Source organism: Phymastichus coffea, unplaced genomic scaffold (assembly GCF_024137745.1).
Source record: "Phymastichus coffea isolate CEN01 unplaced genomic scaffold, Cenicafe_Pcof_1.1 PCOF00001, whole genome shotgun sequence".
Classification (NCBI taxonomy): Eukaryota; Metazoa; Arthropoda; class Insecta; order Hymenoptera; family Eulophidae; genus Phymastichus; species Phymastichus coffea.
The window spans coordinates 4,142,044-4,162,733 of NW_026706812.1; the positions used below are offsets into that span (position 1 = coordinate 4,142,044).

General features: G+C 36.8%; 1 protein-coding gene across 2 annotated transcripts in view; it reads left to right on the forward strand.

The window, feature by feature from the left end:
- Positions 1-20,690, forward strand: part of LOC131672348 (BLOC-1-related complex subunit 6) — a 148,128-nt gene that overhangs the window by 79,986 nt on the left and 47,452 nt on the right. For both annotated transcript variants that reach the window (XM_058949546.1, XM_058949625.1), the window contains exons 2-3: positions 14,427-14,930; positions 14,999-15,159. In XM_058949546.1, coding sequence (XP_058805529.1) covers positions 14,427-14,930; positions 14,999-15,159 — 665 coding nt within the window. The remainder of the gene's footprint in view (positions 1-14,426; positions 14,931-14,998; positions 15,160-20,690) is intronic.

Sequence of the window (20,690 nt, forward strand, 5' to 3'; positions counted from 1 at the left end):
GCAAATGTGCTGACGAAACGTTACTGAATATAATTAAAATTAAGTAAATTTCCAGCTCTCACTATTTCTCTTCTTTCCATTGTTACAAATTTTATCATATAATATAAAGTATTATATTTATACACATACTCACATACATACACACTTACACGTACATTTTACAGAACTGATTGCGAGATTGTATGCGAGGTTCACCAACCAAAACCTAGGCCGATCGTGAATATCAACCTAATCACTCCACCAATACCATGCATCGACCTTGGCAGACTAAGGCCGATCACCATGACGCAGAACAAAGCTGTGCCGTGAAAGAATTGCCTATATGTGCCGATAGTCGATGGAGGTACCGCATAAAGCGAGAAGAATTATTAAATGGTATTTATGTAATAAATAATTATTTTATTTTATTTATTAATTGAAATTAATTTCAATATTTTTTTCCGGCAGGTAGATGAGGCGGCTGTTTGACGACAGCCCTCAGAAAAAAAGCAATACATCGCCACTGCTCGCTCCCCCCAAGAAAAAGAAAATTTTATGTAAGCTGGACGAAACAACGACAATGCTGATCGATGACGAAGAAGAACACTGATTATATATGTGTATCAATTATAGTTTGTAGTAATTTGTATAGAATAAGATTTATTTTTTATCAATAAAATAGATTTTATTTAAGGAAAAAGCCATGTATATATTTAATATTACCCGCCCTTCCCACTCTACTCCACTATTTCATTAATTAATAATCAGTATATACATGGATTCATGCAAGCATACATACATACGTTGTGATTAATTGTGTATAGAATATATATGTATTCAAGCATATATATTTCTATATAAATGATAACGCGTGTTCTTAAAACGCGCGCACACGTACGGATGAACTCAGGGCGGGGGGAAGGAGGGACCGCTGTTGTAGTCGCTTTTTGGCTGTGTAGCTAATATACGCAATAAGAGCTTTCAAGAGCTAAAAGCAGCCGTGGCTCAGTTGTTAGAGTTTGCGGTCTATCAATCCATAGAACCCGAAATCGATTTTTTCACTGAGCTAAATCTGCATTACATTGTATACACTTAAATAAATTGCATAAATAAATTAAATTCAATTATACATAAATAAATTTTGATATTTAAAACGCATTTCACATTAAACGCATTTCCATTGCGGGAGCAAGGGCGGAAGCTCTTGCGCATGATCTAAGAGTGCTAATCTAATAACTCATACGCTTCAGACAACTGATCTGAGGCCCTCCTTGATTCGAGGTCCCCCTTGATCTGTGGCCCCTCCTGATCTGAGGCCCCCCTGATCTATGGCCTCTCTAGTTTACCTACTGCCTACTTTTTACGGAAAAAAAGTTATTGCACATTGAGAGCGGCATCCTGTGATGACCTTAACTTTGACCTGGAGGATGATTTTCAAGGTCATTTTAAGGTCTACCCTGTATTTCTTGGAGTATTCTACTTTTTTTATCACGAATTCGAAAATAACAAATAATTCCACGTTCATAAAAAATATCACATATAGTGTCTAGTTAAACCCTCAAGATCATGTAAAGTTCAACTTTTTTCATAGAAACCGCTATTCTTGACCTCGGATTCAGAATTTTGGGAAAGTTGCACGTTCTGTCAATGTTAAGGTATAATGTGTATTCAATTCTTTATGCTCATTGAAAGGTTAAAGTAAGTCTTTCAATAAAAAGGTCGATTTCCACTTCGGTTTTGAATGGAATGACAAATTTACTGTTAAGATGCTGTTAACGGCTCTTTAAAAAATCGATGAGCATTTTTTATATCTGTAAGTATAAAGTATTAACAAATCAGAGGCCTGCAATGACTCGGTCAGTAGGGTGACAGACTCACACCCGGTAGGCCCGGGTTCGATTCCCAGTCCCTGCTGATTGATACAAGCACCACTGAAAAAAGTTTCATATGCTTTGTTTTTAAACACATTGCAAGCCTCCATCGCTGATTAGCACTAATCGAGCATAAATAGAGCGACGTTAAACAAAAATTAAAAAAAAATAAGAAAAAATTAACAAATCAATACCACTCTTTAGTGTTATCTTTCAAATATGGATTAGGATTTTAATACTTCTTCAAAGAATGGCTAATTATTCGGAAAATGAAATTGTAGAAGTATTGTTAGTTCTCAGTGAATATTACTGGAATTACAGAGCTGCTGCTTAGCTCTATGCTGAACACTTTCCGAACCAGCGCCATCCAAATCACAGGCAAATCAGAAATATTGAAAGATGCTGCTGTTTTAATGTTCTACATCAACGGAAAGGTAGAAACAAAAATTTGAACAACAATAATCAATGACTTGCTGTGTTGGCAATGGTTTATTTGAACTTTCACACCAGTACAAGAGAAATTGAACGTTGATTGGGCATACCTCGAACTACTGCTCATCGGATGTTAAGATATGTGGGTCCATCCATATCAAATTATCCTACATGAGCAACTGAATGAAAATGATAATTTACTGTATGTAGGCTCTTAATCAACTGGACGAGAATCCAAATTTCTTTTAGATTGTTTGTTTCAGTGATGAAGCTACCTTTAGAAGTTACGATAGACTTAATAGACATAATTGCCATTATTGGTCACCAGACAATCCTCATTGGCATCGCCAAGTGATTAATCAATGTCGTTGAAGTTTTAATTTTTGGGTGGGAATATTCATAGGGTATATCATTGGTCCTCATTTTTTATATCAATGCCAACATCCAAGTGTATCTTGAGTTTATGAAAAATCATCTACCTGTATACTCGAAGGATAATCCACTTAATATTCGACAATATATGTGACTTCAACAAGATGGTTTGCTATAAACGTTAGAGCTTTTTAAATGCTCAGTTTCTTGACTATTGGATAGGTCATGGTAGTACATATTCCTGGCCACCTTGGTCCCTTAACCTTAATCCATTGAACAGATATTGCGAGGATGCTGTTTACAAGGATGGATCTACCACGAGACTAGACATGATGGACAGAATTAGAAGAGTTTGTAAAACAGTCAGGCTAGAAATACTTATAGAAGTACTAAATAATTATTGTCGCCGTTTAGAAAAATGCTAAGTGAACAATGGTGGACCTACTGAACTTTTGATGTAATTGTGTAAACCATTTATCATTAACTTATTCCAAGGTCATTAATATTCTAGTTATTAAGTTATTTGTCATCAGGTTGACTATTACTCTTAATTATTATCAGTATTTACTAATAATTTTTTGTTAAACTCTGTATACAATGAAAAGTTGATTAAATTTAGCGTGTTCTATTTGTTACCAACTGTGAAACTGTTTTTAGTAAAGTAATTTGTCATTAATATGATGTTTCAGGTGGCCATAGAAAGTTGAACTAATCCTTTACATAAAGCCTTGAGAACTTTCCCTACTTTCTGAATCCGGCGTCAAAAATATCGGTTCCAATGAAAAAATAGTTGAACTTCATATAACCTTGAGAGCTTAACTAAATACTACATATGATATATTTCCTGAATATCGAATTCTTTGTTATTTCCGATTCCGTGATAAAAAAATTAGGCTACTCTGAGAAACACAAGGTTGACCCTTCATATGACCTTAAAAATGAACCTCAAGGTTAAAGTCAAGTTACCGTAATTATAACCCCCTCAAAAACGAGTAACTTTTACTTGGAACGTTTATCGCTAGATCCCATAGCTTTTTGAGATATCTTGGTATGGGACATCCTGTATAATCTAGTACAGGTCTGAGGTCCAGCGTGACAGCTAAGAAACATTGATAAAGTGATTCTTTGTCAAGAGGGACAACTTCGGAACATGATCATTTTCGTTTTGAATGAAAATTTTTGCACTTGTATATGTAAAGCCATGAAGATTTCCCAAGTTTAAACTCAAAATATCCAAAACTGTGTCGTGGGTAAATTTTTTTAAGTTTATATGGTTTTTTTAATTTCTAATTTTTAAATTTTCAAAAAAATGCATCTTATGCATTTTTTTTTATAAAAAGGTCTAATTTTGCTAAAAAAAAATTCAAAATATGCTTTCCGAGATAAAATGATCCACTGAACACGATCCCGTGGTCAGAAAAATGTTCAAAAATCACGGAAAGTCGAAAAAGCCGTAATATAGGTGAAATCTTGATTAATTCATAGTAAAAATTACATGACGTCAAAAATGATTTATCAGGCGTCAAAAAATGCGGTATGTACCCTACTTTAAGTTGAAAAAATTTATTGTTGATTATTTTAACATGCAGTGCTAAAGATGCGAAAAATCGTTCAAAAGTTGATTTTCCGGAAAAATCATTAGTTTTTCGGCTCTATATTAACTGTAATCTCAATTCTAAGTACGGATTCAGATTCACTGCACAATTTTGTATACGAAATAACTTTTGAACATTTTTCTACCTTATTTGAATTTCCTGGAGGGGTATTCATATATGAGCTAAAGACTAAAGACAATGCTTTTTTGCAATACGCTGTAATTTGCAATGAGTTTTTTTATTATTAAATAAAATATTGTGCAATATTAAACTATCGTATATATATCAATGTACATACTCTATCGGTGTATTAATTTAATATAATTTATGCATTCAAGTGATAAAAAACGCATAGCAAGTTACAGCTTATTGCGATAGTATTGTAGATAGCACTATCTTAAGCCTTTAGCTTATACATGAATAGCCGTCCTATACATAAAACTTTATGCGAGAGTTGAACGAAAAATAGTTCTATTAAATAAATTTTTTTTTAAATTAGTACATATTGTATGTATTTGTCCATACAACTTTAATCTTTATTATGAGGGTATATCTTATTGAAATCAATTAACGAGGTTCTAATTTATTTTATTGATTATTTTATTGATTAATATTAACTTAGTAAGGAGAGGACTGTTGTACCTTGAATAGCAGACAGCGGAAAACTGAACTCGTTCTCGCTCTCTCATTTTTAAGAGACGACGCAGCTCTCCCCTTTTTGCTCATTGCTGAGGAAAAAGGAAGAGAAAGCGTCGTAAATAAGCTGTTGGACCCGCACTGGTTAACGCTCGTCTGATCCACAGCAGCGCGAGACATGTAACGAAGACGCTGCATCGAGCGCGGACGATTTACAGCCTGTGGAAAACTCTGTTTTCAGCTCTCCTAAGCGTGTTTTTTCTCTGATCAAACGCGCCGATGACTACCAGTAATAGATACGCTTGGATTGTAAATAAAAACACATTCGATATCTTTTTAATAAGCGTCTTACACTGTGGAGTTTGCTCAGACAAAGGTCCTTATCAATTGTAACAACTTATTACGTCGTTTCTTAAATTGATTAATAGCTTGCTCTGATCCCTATCACTGGTAATTTCCGATTTATAATATTCAAATGGAATGATTTTCTTCGGGTTCACTGCTATCGTTATTTCTTTCTCTTCATGGGTGTTTATAGCCATGATTTTAAAGGAATCATGGTCATTGATCTCAAAGAAGACTTTATCATCGACCACATCTGTCCTAGGTAAATACCTTTCTATGAGCGTACTCTTCTCCAAGTTAATCTGTATGACTTGTTAAGTTCTTAGCACTGTGTATCTTACCATACCGACTTGTAATCCTTTTTCACCATCTCTAGCCACACTACTTCCATTTCCTTCGGAAACAAGTCGTTCTATTTTTTGGTCTAAGTCCGCTGCAGTATCAACGATATGTCGTCCTCACAAGTATTGATACTCATAGTGTGTATCAGGTCGTCTTTTAATCAATCGATAGGCACATCATTTGGTAAAAATGGTATTGGATTCATTACGTCGTTATTCACATTAGGCTACTATGATGATACGAAATTACAGCGTTGGTGTCCATAAGGTAATCTCTGCCTAATATGCTGTCCTCCTCAATAGGAAAATTATTCCATACTATGTCAAATTTTGCAACCTTTCCATTTATAGTTAGTATCGCTGTTCCTATAGTTGGAATGGTATGTGCTGTTATGCCACTTAAGGTGGTGACTTCTCTAGGATCAAACTTTGTGGTCCAATTTAATGCTCTAAATTTGATTAGGTTCACGGCCGATCTATTATCGACCATGAATACAGTCCATTTTTTATTGATCTCTGCTATCTGAAACTTTACTCTTGTTGGCCCATAGATTTCATTATTTTCTGCGCTAGATTCCCAATTCGAGGCAACTGCGACGACTAGTTCAACAGAGCTTGCGGGTTCTTCAATATCGTCATCACTTCTGCTGGTGGCCCTCCCGGTGTCTCTGCCATCGGTATTGCTTGTACTTCCGCCATCATTACCCTCGTATGCTATTGCTGAGGCTAAGACTTGTCCAGATATTGCTGGCACGTCTGACATGGACAACTCCGTCCGTAGCTGGGTGAACCCCTTTTCTCTCTCTGAGTTTAAATTACCTGCATTCCCCTGTTCCTAGTATCTCAGGTTTGGTCTTAACTCTCCCTTATGCTGCTGGTCATGTGATATCGTTCCGTATCTCTTTCCGGTGGGATAATGGTATGAATCTGTATCAGGGTTATATAAGCCCCTTGCATGTGGTCCATTGTCCTGATAATTCCTATATCGAGGTTTCCAGTTCCTATTCTGAATTTGTCTTTGGCCTAGTGGTCCATTTAGTTGTTGTACTTGATTATTTTGGTTACTCGGATAAGGTTGTTGCCCGTTGTTTCGCTGGACAAATAATTGCTGAATCTCCGTGGGTAATTCGTCCCATTCGTCTTCGTACTGGTCCTCCGGATCATTTTGTTGATCTTGTATGTAATTTACATTTAATCCACGCAGGAGGGTGGTCCATCTGTTAGGATTCGACTCAGTGTGCCTTAACCTTGATTTATTTCTGGTCTCTATACGAAGCGCTTCTTTATACACTTACTCTAGGGTCTCGAGTTGCTTAATATCTACGAAATCTCCGATTTTCTTTTGTAAACCATCGATAAAAGTTTTTATAGTTGAGTTCTGCATAGGGGTCATCATTGCGTCGATGTAATTTCCGCCAAGCTTTTCCTTCAGATCATTCTGTGTACAATTTAACAGGATGTTTATTCTGTCATGGAAATCTCTGACCTTGTCTCCTTGTTTCATCCGTAAACTATGAATTTTAGAATCATAGTATGCAAAGTTCTTTCATGTTGCAAATCGCTCCTTTAGAATTTTAATTAGGTCGCGCTGGTTCCTGTAACTTAGCAATAATTAGGCGAACAAAATTTTGTGTCCGTCCAATATCAGCGACTTTCCATTACGAATATTTTGGATAAAGTCTTTCAAAGACATATTTTTTCCATCTAATTCTGTGATTCCTTGTACAATGTTCTGAAGGGTAAAGCTAGCCGACATGCTAGTCAGCTGCTGTAAGGTGCCCGCTTCGGTTGCCATCTTACTTATCGTTCAGTGTACACTCGTCTGCTACGTCTCGCTAATTTCTAGCCTCAGAAGATTTATGGCTCCAAGGGCCTGGTCAGTTTATTATGCTCGATAAAAAAAGTGAAAATGAAGGGACACGCAACAATGTAAGGGTTTATAGTTGGCAAACACTCGTTTTGGGTTACGATAACTTCCTCTTTTTTTATACATCTATTGCTTTTTTAAATATCGTTCGGTAACCTTTACATTAAATAAATTGAAATATTAATAAAGAACAAAAAAAAATTAAGCCGAATTACAAATAGAAAATTAGTAGTTTCGATTATCTTAATAATCAAACGAAGAAGGAAGGAAACAAAAAGTATTCCTATTTCCACGAAAATAACGTCTCCAAGTTCATTTCATATTTCAGATGTGCGTGACGTACGTAGAATCAAAATCAATTTTCATCGGATTTAATTTTGAATGGCCTAAATTCACATTGCCGACTCTACTCAGCGAAGTAGGTAAAAAATATGGGAACGTACAGAAATAAAAGCCGGCCCGATAAGTGAGGGGTCGATTACGTTTATGGGACCGTCGCTGAAAAATAAAACCCCGCCGAGTTTCTGTGCGCTCAAACATGCGAGCGAGAAAAATAATTTTTCCTTCGCCGTAACTATACGCCGCTTACAGATGAGCGTCTCGTTCAACCGTGTCACATGAAATACATGAAAGAGTGACCAAAATTTTCTCACACAAAAACACGTAATTAGGATTAAATACGAACTACAAAATAAAATTATGAAAAAAAATATTGTAAATATCGTACAAACAAATGAAATAATAATATATATAAAAATAATAATAATAAAGAATAATTCAAGTATTTCCTCTCGGAATTTACAAACAGAATATATTACATATATTCTGTTATAAGATTGCAGTTTATGTCATTGCATACAAGTTTTATGAAAATTTTCAAAAATATTAGCTAATAATTGTACATTGCTTTTTAAATATAAGTCAGAGTACGTTCACAAATCTGTAATATATATATATATATTGTAACGGTCCTATTTATGAGCTATTTATTAGATCACTGCATTACCGCAACCAGTCTAACGCATCTATCTGTTTATTCAAATTAATACATTAAGCAGCGCTACCTCACTGTTTACTAGATTGTGTATTCATATAAGAGTCGAATCACAATAAATAGCGTGACGTCACAAAGTAATAGATATAGATATAATGATTTTTGTTATTAAGAAAAAGATGTTAATTAGAGATAACTTTAATCTAACAAAGCATTTATTATATAGATTTTAGTACGTAGATTTAGAATATAATAACACAAATTGTATTTAATTATTGGATAATAATGAATATCAATATGCAAAGTTAATTTATTTATTACGCTAAAAATATGAATTATTAGAAAAATGTAAATAATCCATAGGCAAAGTGAATAAGTATAGAACATGAGTAAGAATTGGTTTCATTAATAACAGCTGAATAATAACTGTTATTAATAAATAAACAATTAATAATTTATTTAAACAATAACCTGTATATAAAACGAAAGCATTAACGTTGTAGTTAATAATGATAATTTTATGATTTAGGAATCTTAAATAATTAATCTAATAATTACGTTATAAGATTAGAAAAAACCGTTACAAATATGAAAATTGGTTATAATTCAAATGTTATTAACTAATTTAAATATTTCTTTTTATAAAATACTTCCGAAATTAAGTTATATAAAAATGTAATAACTTTCTATTGTAAATATTGTAATATCACGTTAATTAATTTTATTAGTTAATAACTTTCGACGACACTATTTGCGATAATTGTATATTATATAAAATCAACAAATCACAAATTCTGTAAAATTGACATGTGTTAAAAACTTACTATTAATGGTTATTTACTTGTAAATTAAGAAAACTCATTTCTCAAAATTCGCGAATGTCTCTCGAATATTCTATGACATCTCTCCTGCAAAAATAAGCGGGAAAATCTGTGTATAAATACACCCACCTTTGCACAGGCTAGCATTCACTTCTAGCTTTGCAAGGTGAGCGCATGAGTCTGAATAAACTTGGCTGATACCTAAGTTCTTTCTCTCATTGTAATTAACTGAGCAAGACTGTTCCTTCCTTATAATTCGAGCTCAACTTATAGAACATCTCGCGCTATAAGAAACTTGGGCCGAATTATATCCTATCCAAGAAAGACTTTAGCTCTGCTTATTGGACAATTCGCACCATAAGAAACTAGGGCATCGTCTGACTTTCCCTGAAACATTGTACTTATATATATATATTTGATTTATTTATTATTAGAGTACATTTAATTTATCTATTTATTTTATCGACAATTATAGTAAATTTATTAGAAACAAATTCTTACTCATTAGCTGGATACGAAAGTTCGAATTATTATTATTTATAAGTGATACGAACATCACAATATATATACATATATATATAAAATTTAAAATGAAAGGTAGTTTGTTTTTTTAGCAAGTAAAAGAAAATATCCTCAGTGCGAGAAAAAAATAAAAGTCTGGAATAACCATGCCTTGCTACCAGTTGATAGGTGTTAATTTGCGTGAAGCGAATTTGCTCCGTAATTCGTAAGTCTTTTCAACAGCCGAGTGGTCTCAGACTCGGCGGTTTCCAAACTTCACGGGCAATTCAACGGCGGTTTCCAAAACTTCCCGCCCGTACGCGCGTTAAATGTAGGATTTTTTCAATTAAATATGAAACGCATGATATCTCGATCCTTCCACTTGAATTTTATTAATAATTAATAGCCTCAATTACACCTCAATAGTGATCCAATTTGTCTATCGCGAGGGACAATTAGTATGTTGACACGGTGACCATGGGAAAAGAGAATAACGCAAACAGTTATAACTGAATTTATCACTTTATTCCGGGAAAGGATGCGATCCACATTGATTACGATAGAGAGATTCGCACGCAAACAAGTGGATAAACTTTTAGCTCTAAATATATATATTTACGAGGTGTGTTCAAAAAGTAAGGTGACTTTTCAAATTTCACGGGCAACGTACTTTCGATTATCGATTGTTATTCGATTGATATTCGATTATCGATCTGTTTTGTTATGTTGGTACACTCTTCCCGAACATCTGTACCAAGTTTCAAGTGTACAACATTTTTTGTTTGGTTGAACGTTTTCATGTTCAAGCAGTGAAGAAAATTGTTCTGGAAAATCGTCGAATCACTATCAGAGAAGTTGCTGAGGATGTTGGTATATCGCTTGGCTCGTGCCATGAAATTTTTTCTAACGTTTTGGGCATGAGACGTGTGTCAGCGAAGTTTGTTCCGAAATTGCTAAATTTTGACCAAAAGAACCGTCGGATGAGCATCGCTTAAGAACTGTTGAACGACGACCCAGATTTACTCAAAAGGGTCATAACTGGTGACGAATCATGGGTATATGGTTATGATATCGAAACCAAAGTCCAATCGTCCCAATGGAAGAGCCCAGATGAGCGAAGACCGAAAAAAGCACGCCAAGTTCGATCAAATGTCAAAGTTTTGCTCACTGTTCTCTTCGATTACCATGGCGTGGTGCATCAGGAGTTCTTACCATATGGACGTACGGTCAATAAACAGTATTATCTTGAAGTTATGCGCCGTTTGCGAGAAGCAATACGAAGAAAACGCCTAGAATTGTGGAAAAACAATTCATGGCTTTTGCATCACGATAATGCCCCTGCTCACTCATCTTTACTTGTGAGAGATTTTTTGGCCAAAAACAACACCATAATCATGCCTCAACCACCATATTCACCGGATTTGGCCCCATGTGACTTTTTCTTGTTCCCAAAACTAAAGAGACCTATGAAAGGACGGAGATTTGCAACGATTGAAGAGATAAAGACTGCATCGCTGGAAGAGCTCAAGGCTATACCGAAAAGTGCTTATGAGGAGTGCTTTGAGGATTGGAAAAACCGTTGGCATAAGTGTATTGTATCTGAGGGGGATTACTTTGAAGGGGACAACATAAATATTGATAAATAAATAAATATTTTTTTTTTAAATACAAAGTCACCTTACTTTTTGAACACATCTCGTATATATGGAATAAAACCAAAAGAGAGAAAGAGACAGAGAAAGAGAGAGAGAGAGAGAGATGCGTTATTTCGCCTTGCGATGTCTATCATTAATTATAGGAATGGTATTCACTTCTGTCAAATATATCTATATGAGACTGGTCTAAAATATGTTTTCTATCCAATCCAATAATGCGAAATTGTAATTTACAGATTAACTGGTCTAAGATATTTTCCATCGAATGATGTGGCAACACACAATAAAATAATACGTCTAATAATTTTTCTTTATATTTCAAAATTATTAAAATGAATGTACTGGATACTTGAAACACTTATTATAACTCAAAATATTATTCAGACATAAAAATCAATTTTAGTAGCAAAATGCAGTCTTTCTAGTTGGGCGTTCGCTTCTCACTAACTGCTCGCGTCCACACTATTCGTCCGTACACTTTTTGTTTCCCTCTTTCATTCCTTGCCAGACTCTCTCTCTCTCTCTCTCTCTCTCTCTCTCTCTCTCTCTCTCTATTGTTCCGAACCTAATATATTATAATATTATTTTATCATTCTATTACTTTGTATTTGCGCGAGAGGTAAGGAAGAGAGCAGGTAAGAGAGACATGACATGACATGAACTGTCCATGCGGTCGCGCATTGCTCACATGCGACAATTACGGACCAGTATGCAAAAAGAACGCTCTTCTCACGAACTTCCACAGGCCAACTGATCGCTTTGGTTCTGATAAGGCGATATAAAGAAATTCAACGAATTAAAACTACAATAAGCGATCCTTTATTCACGCCTTGTACAAATAATACTAAACGCTAAATACGACACTTGGAATGAATGCACTCGATCAGTCCGTACCGTGACAAAATACGCCGGAACACACGAGCGAATTCGCTCAGCATGCGTATTTTCATCTTAGTCTATTCACAGTTGTGTAAACGAGCGAGAGCTGACGCGAGAGAGAGAAAAAGAATTAATGCTTATGAGAGCGACCCACCAGTTGCCGTCGACTCGTTGACGGAGAGGCAACGCGGACGAGACAAAGTCCCGCTGTCTGGGGCATCCGTGCGATGACTAGCGCTGGCATGGAGCTAGCCGCACCGCGGCCTTTACTTCTCGGACGCGTAATGGCTGCGTCCTCCGTCGGCCCTTAGAAAAATCTAACAGTCCCAGGCACTGGTGTTGACCTTAGCTGTTGTTGGCCTTAACTGATGTTAAAGTCGCTTTTTCTTTCAAGATTCTCCATGAGGCGACTGTTCTTGACTTCCACTCATACCTCATTAATTAGGCAGCCTTCCTTGAACTTAGCTCGCGCCTAACTGTCCTGCCTTTTCTTAGCACCTTTTTTTAGCCACGCGCCGCTCCTCTCCCCACTCTTTCTTTCCAAAATTCTCGTCTTATCGCTATTATTCTCTCTCGTACGCTCTTCTCGCTCTCGCCAATGGCGCCATTCGTCGACCGCTACGATTTCCTCTCCTGACCCTGCAACGACACGGGCATATACTCTTTGTCGACGCACATGCTCGGTCGCTGTGTTCTCGCGAGAAGAGTGCCGCACACAGGGTAAGCGAACACACTGTAGACACAGGGTAGAATATACTGTAAACAACTTGACGGGCGTAAAGCGGCTTGCGACGGACAAAGTTTTTTTTCTTTTGGATTTTGCGTGCGTGAAATTGATTGGGAAGTGCGTACTGGCTTTTGTCACCTGCACCTTCAACTGTAACCGACCCGTTCCTGCGTCTTCAGGAAGGACCGGTGTTTTTTCAGGACTCGCTCCTGTAAGTAGCAGCGACAAGTTTGTCTCTCTCTCTCTCTCTCTCTTTTCCTACGTTGAGTTCTCGCCTTTTCTCTCTACTTCGCTGTTATTTATACTTTATTTTTAATTCTATCAAACTACTTTTCCGCAACGTTTATTTGCTTACTTCTTTTACAACCTCGCAATCATCTGCCTCCGTGTTAACAATAATGAATCGGAACGACGCTCCATTTGTGCAAGTAGACATCGTAAACAACAGAGGGACACCGCGGACTGGGTTACCTTAGTCTATAGCATAAGCTCCCTCCATGTCTTCTGTTTAGCTCTCAGTTTTGTGCTCTCGCGAATCAACTCGCTATCAAAAACCCCATTACATCGTATATTTCATATCTATGTTCTTCATATATTAGATTTATATATAGAAAAATATACGAGTACAGCTAATTTGGTAAGTAGTTGTATATAAATCTATATAGAATAAGAATATATTTTTTTGTGAAAATATCAAACGACTAAATGGCGTCGAACAAACTGCACAGTTTCCTGCAGAATTTTTGAAAAAAGTCTATAATGTACGCGCAATATTTATATTAAATATATATGCATATATTTAATATAAATATATGCATATATTTTTATAGAATTTGGTGCATCATTCGCTGTAGGAACCTATACATATATTTTACATATTTCTCTACATAGATATCTGTATGATGTTTTACATAGCTTTATTCGTAAATATATTTGTCGTTTCCAGACTGAGAGTGTAAACACAAACACATGTGTGCCTGTTCCTTAATTGCTTGAGGTCTATTAATTTTTTCACTTATAATAAGAACCAATAATCCCCGATAAAATTAAGTTTACTAAAATACATGTACTACGGTGATGAGTTTTTTATCCTACTTCCGCTGTCTTCCTGAATAACGGTTAGAAAAATCATTCTCATATTTAATGATGAAAAGTGAAATTACTTTCTTAAGCATAATAAGTTCCGAATTATTTCTGGCGCAAAACAAAGTCGTAGGTATTATAAACTAAATGAACGTTTATAATATGTTTCATAAAAAAGCATACGTTTGATTTCCCAAATTTCTACAGCTTCACACGCTTGTTAGTTGAATAAGTAGCTCATTTAAAATATAACTAATTTTAATATTCACCTATTTCATTTTCTAACAAAAATTTTTTAATCTAATAAAATCAATTTCATATTCATCAGTTACAGGAAATGACAACATCTTATTCAGAAATATCTTTTGATTCACCACCTCCGTCGAGTTTGAGATCACTGGTTAATTCGCCTGATGTGGATAAATCAGAAGAAAATTACAAAATGTTTAATAGTACATGTGTAAGACCCGATCATTTGGATTTAAAAAGGAACAATGAATTTGCTTATTACGAAAGTAATTCCAAAAAATATTATAAGGCAGCCGATTATTTGATGTCAGAAGGAACTGTAATGAAAGATGGTGATCTGGTATTATTTGTCGCTGAAGATTTAGAAAACAAAATTAAACTGTCCAGTCCTATTGCCAAGAAAATAGTTGTTCAAGACTTAACAGATACAAAAAATCATATATCACATCTTCAAAAATTACCCTTGGAAGAGCAATTATATGAGATAGATCCAAACATTTTAAACGAGTTAGAAAATGAAGCTAGAGGAGTAGCAACATCAGTTGATTCAATTACTGAAAGTTTGTCAGCAATTTTACACAGTGTAATTATATTAGTTTATATGTAAAAAAAACTTTTGAACAATATATACTTTTCAATTGTTTATTTTAGGCTTCTGCTTTGACAGTTGGCTGTTTGGAAACATATAGAGATGCCGTGTGCAAAACATGCGATACTATCGATTTCAATATAAAATCAATCTATCAATTGATGGCTAAAAGTGAAGAATTATCAAAGTCAATGAAAATTATTTATACAAAATCTGAGAAAATGTAAGTTTAATCATTTTGAGATAACATATACAATTTTAACTAAATTTTGTTAAATTGAATAGAAAATATAATAAGCAAAATATTTAAAGGAATAAATATTACTTCCTTGATAAGGGTTAAAATTTAAGTCGCGTTATGAGTTTTGGCTCATACCCTTTTAACTTCAAACTCTTTCTTTGGACTATCGAGAAATCTCTTAAAGTCAAGGGTATATCAATACAGTAATTGGACTAAAGAGCTAGTATAGACAGAAGGAGAGAGATCGATCACACTCAAGAGGGGAACTAAAGGGTCAGCAAATTAAGACATGTGCAAAAGAAACGATAGGCATGAACCTGCTCACAAATATCTAGCTTATCTCTAAATTTCTTTTTATCGAAGGTATTGGACAAAGCATACCGATTGTAATTTAACAAGGTCGTTCTATGTTAGGAAGTTTCTAATTCTGTGAAGAGATAGATCGAATAAAATATTTCGCTATCGGTATGTTGCGGTACTATATTGTCATACTTTTTGAACTAGACTATCTGCTTATATTTTATGTGCATATTATTTTATATTAGAGGCGAGGGTGGATATTTTCAATTAAATTTAATGAACAATACGACAAGAGGAACAGGATTAGCAAATCAGCCATATTGACTATTTCCGTATAGACTGATTTGAACATAGATACATTCGTTGCCACATTCTCACTGCTACTGAATCCTTGCTATCCCTTATGATGATTCGTACAATGGTTAGTGAGCCAACATCATTCATCGTGTACCTCCTAATAATAGCACGTACCTGTCACCGAGCGTCATTTATAATATTTTTCAATTATAAAAAATTACCACATAAATGGAATCATATCGATTATTTAATGAACTTTATGTTATTTATATATTTAAATATTATATTGACATTTCAGAGGTATTTTATAACGTTTAATTCGACTCACTGAAAGTAAATATGGTATCAAATATGCTCCAAAACTAATTTGATACTCTATCTCGATAAAAAGAAGCTGTTGGCCTTTATATCAACAGGTTTTTGTTTTAAAGTATTGATGCTAAATATTTAGTTCCATCCTAAATCTTGAATAAAACCACTTAATTCTTTTTGATTGAAGATTTCAGGAATTTTTGTTTCATCACTTGTCAAGTGTTCTTCATTGGCTTACTGAGATATTTTTACTTCCGAACTTTCCTCTTTAGATAATACATCATCCTCCATATCTTTTACTTCATCTAAATGACCCACATTCATTTGGTTAGGCAGTCACAGTTTCATCCGTTACTTCAATTTTTCAGGTTTTATCACTGAAGAAACGTTTGCATACAGAATTTTAGATGTCGTATTCATGTTGAAACTTGCGATATTAGTCATAAAAAAGCAGTGATCGTTACATATTGGAGGAATAGTCTGATAAATTTTAATTTTATCTTATGTTTTTTCCCATCCTAATAACATTATTTGATACATGTCAATAATATGTTAACAGCAAACTATTTGTGGTATCCAGTTTACATTTTGAAGGTAGTTGAATACCAAAGCATTCATTTCAAATCAATTTTAAATTCTTAATTAAAAGTCCCTGGTTTTTTCATTTTTATACATATTCTCCACAAACTAAACAAAATGAGTTAGAACTTATATTACACTCATGAGTATGTAACAAAACTCATTCCTTTGTTACCAATTCTTTTGCGGGGTAAGTGAGGCACTTTCGCTCATGACAATTGAGGGAGAAGAACGAGGGGAGGTTGATAAATAAATTATAGAAAGACAGAATTCAAATCTCACTTACAACCTATTATTATCAATAATTATTCACACTGAACATACGCGCGCATAACATAATCTAAATTACCGACCAACAAACTGCAAATAGAACAATAAACTACTTAATATAATCGCAAATGAACATTTCGCATTTCACTAATATTTACTCGCGTACTTAACCTATTACAAACTTACTTAAAAACTACGCGGACTAATACCGGGTAATTTGCCCGGCACGTGGGCGCCTGGACAATTCACCGGTCGCAACTTACATCACTACAAATTATTCTTAGCGCGAACCTTCAGATAGCCAGCACGTGAGTGCCAGGCTATCTCTTTCAACGCGCACCGGTCGTCGCCTCAACAGAGAGAGAGAGTGTAGAGAGAAAGAAGAAAAGGAAGGCTTGACCTTTTTTCTCCTGTTCCTCGCAACGTCGAGAATCCTGAGCGATGCGCTGCCGCAGGAAGTACCGGGTGTCGTCGCTGGTCAGATCGTCGCTAACCGCTGTCGCTGACCAGGTATCCGTAGGCGACGTTGACTCTCCTAGCAGGTGGGCTAGCTGCAGTTGCTGGCAAAGCCGTTGTCGGTAGAGTTGATCTTCCTTCCTTCCGGCTATCCCAAACTACTCTCTCTGCTGGGCTCGGACTTTCGCACTCTAGTAAGACTAGGCTTCGACTCCCTCACTCTAGTGAGACTCGGCTGCGACTCTCTCATGCACTATATCTTACGCGCATCTTGCAACCGCTCAGCGGCGCTCGCTCCTCTCCCTACCTTGACCTATTAGTTAGGCGGCACGCGACGCGTCGCTTATCGGTCACGCGTTGCGCACCTGCCAATCCCTGCATGGGCCTAATACTCTCTCTCTCTCTCTCTTTCTCACTCTCTCTCCGCGCTCTTCAACTTTTCTTTGCGCTCAATTGCGCTGGCTCGTCCTTGGCGCTGAAACAAAAGACCAAGTGTTAGGCGCATACTTAAATGCGCCCAACGTTGGCCACCACGACTAGCCGAGTGGGGGAGGGAGAAACGCGGACGAGAGACCGGCACACGGCCTGCTCTCGTCACAAGTACAGTTTAGCTAAAGAGCTCTGATTTTTTGCTAATACTTATTCTTCACTAAAGCAAGACCGTTAGGCTGTTATGGCAAAAACTTTTTAGAAAATCAAAAAAGTGTAATCTATAAAGAGCTAGCAGAAGAAATGTTAGACGATTACAAAAACTGAAGTTGTAATATAAGTTATAAAATACATTTTTTATATTATCATCTCTATTAATTCCCTCTCAATTTTGGTAATGTCAATGAAGAATAAGAAGGACGTTTTCATAAAGAATTACGTGTAATGGAGCATTGATAGCAAAGAAAACGAAATATCAACATGATGGCAGATTTCTGCTCGATGTTTAAAAGAGCTATGAAAACGAATGACGAAATAATAAATAAAATTCCGCTGCATAGATCATATAAATGAAAAAAGATTTCGATACAACAAGAACAAGGAATAAAGATATCATGCTTGCCTTTTCTTTGTTTAGGTGTGGCGCTAGGACGAGCGGCGAAGGAGGGTACAGGCAACAGTGGGAGAAGAGCGAGAAGAGAGAGAGAGACAGAAGAGAAAAGAAAGAGACGGAAAGAGAGGAAGATAGAGAGAGAAGAAGAAAGGAGTTACCCACGCACCCTCTTCTCAATCTTTTTGGCAGCTTGTGCTGAGTTTTAGCATAGGCCGTCACGCCTGCCATTTTCCGTCGATCGTTTTTCGTTGCCGAATAAAAGGTTTCCCGCACCCTGGCCGATGCGTTTTTGATTCTTTCGGAGATGCGCCCGGTGTGCGGAAGTTTCTGTGTAATAGGCTATGTCACGCCCAGCCACGAAAAATTTCGTTTGTACTATTTTCCTGCGATATGAAAAACAGCAACAATAATACTCATACCAAACCGGATAAATCTCTCCAGTATTCTACATCTTACAGGCCAATTAGTTTACTATCCACGCCATCTAAAATCTATGAAAAAATAATAACTAAAAGATCAATTAAAATATTATTAGATCAGAATCTAATACCTGGCCACCCATTCGGTTTTCGGAATAATCATGCTACAACGGAACAAATAGAGTTACTATTAAAATAATACATCCATGATGTCTCAAAAATTGAAAATCTTAATACCGCCATATACATAGTGTGACGGGTGAAACGATCGGTGAGATCGTTCACCGTGTTTGCCTTTTTTTATCTTCCGCGTGCCTTTCCCCTCCGCCGCTGCCGCTTCGGGTATCTTGGTTACCAGAACCGAGTATTGATGCCCGATGTGGCTTTGTTGCAGGCGTCGTTCCTGATCGGCATAGTGACCGGGGTGATATGGTTTAGACGAGAAAGAAGCTGCTATTAGAGCAAAATAGAGAGAGAGAGAGAGAGAGAGAAAGAGAGAGAGAGAGAGAGAGAGAGAGAGAGAGAGAGAGAGAGAGAGAGAGAGAGAGAGAGACAGATAACCCGATACGTGTAACCATTTTGATACTTCTCGCTGATCCCTAGCTTCTCTAGTAAACATCTGGGAAAGACTGTTAGAGAATGGAAAATCCAATTCTCGGGCGAGTTCACTATGAGCATCGAGGAGCTCCTCGAGCAAATAGAGGAAAACTGTCGACTAGATTGCGTCGCAGAAGACGAACTTTTGGATTCACTTTCGTCCTTATTTAAGAAACCAGCCCTGCTTTGGTGTAGGATAGTCAGCATGACCTGGAAACCTACGCGGAATTCAAAGAAGCGGCGTTAGGAGCGTATAGCAAATCGTGCAAGTTTAAAAGGAACTTGTCAGAAGAGGCTCTTCTTCGCGCCCAGAGCGCAGATGAATCAGTATGCGACTATCTATCGGCTCTTAGTACTATTTTATAGTCGTTTCGAAATGTCCTGGAGTACGCGCGACCAGGTAATCTTGGCTATTGATAATATGCTGCTAAAATTCAAGAAAAGGCTGAAAAAGGACTAGGATAACTTTGCCACGTTACAGCAGTTGCTCGAGAAAGCTCAGAAAGTAGAATCCTACGAATCTGACGAGCAGTGGAAACCGCCTACAGGCCTAAAACCAAGGCTGCGAAGCCCAAGATGACGGTAGCATCGATGGCCAAAAGGCCTGTTCCATCGAAGAAGCTGCTCTGGAGAAAGTGTTTCAGCATTTCTACGACAAGAAATGGAAGGACCTGGCAGCCGTCAAGGCTAAGAGCTTGACCTCCGCTGAAGGCGAAAGAGTCCGTACTACCTTCTCGGCGCAAGATGCAGCCAGCGGCGGTGACTCAAGGGCAGTCTTGTGATCTTCGCGTTGGTCTAGCAATAGTAGAGGCCGTGGAGGCAAGCCAAAGGGAGGCCGAGGAGCAAATAGCGGCCAGGTGATTACTGCTAAATCCGACAAGAATAAGGACAAGGGGCCTGGCCCGGACGTAGGCAAAGTCCTATATTGGGACTGTAACTGGCTTGGTTACACCAGGACCCGCTACCATGAATGCTTTAACAAAAGACTACTAAGTCGGAAAACGAGCTGGGCAGCGCGTAGAGGAGGTCTCTACGATACAGCCCTTAAACCACGGGACCTTGGAGGCGATTAGCGCTGTGGGAGTTGCGCATGCAGCGCCAATCGTGACAGCTGACTCGATGCTAGCTACGAGCCACTCAGACGCTGAGTTTAGTCATGACGATGAAGATACCGTATCAAGCGCCCTCGTCGAAGAGCACCCGTGCTGATGGCTGAACGTACATGTCAGCCCCTTTTCATT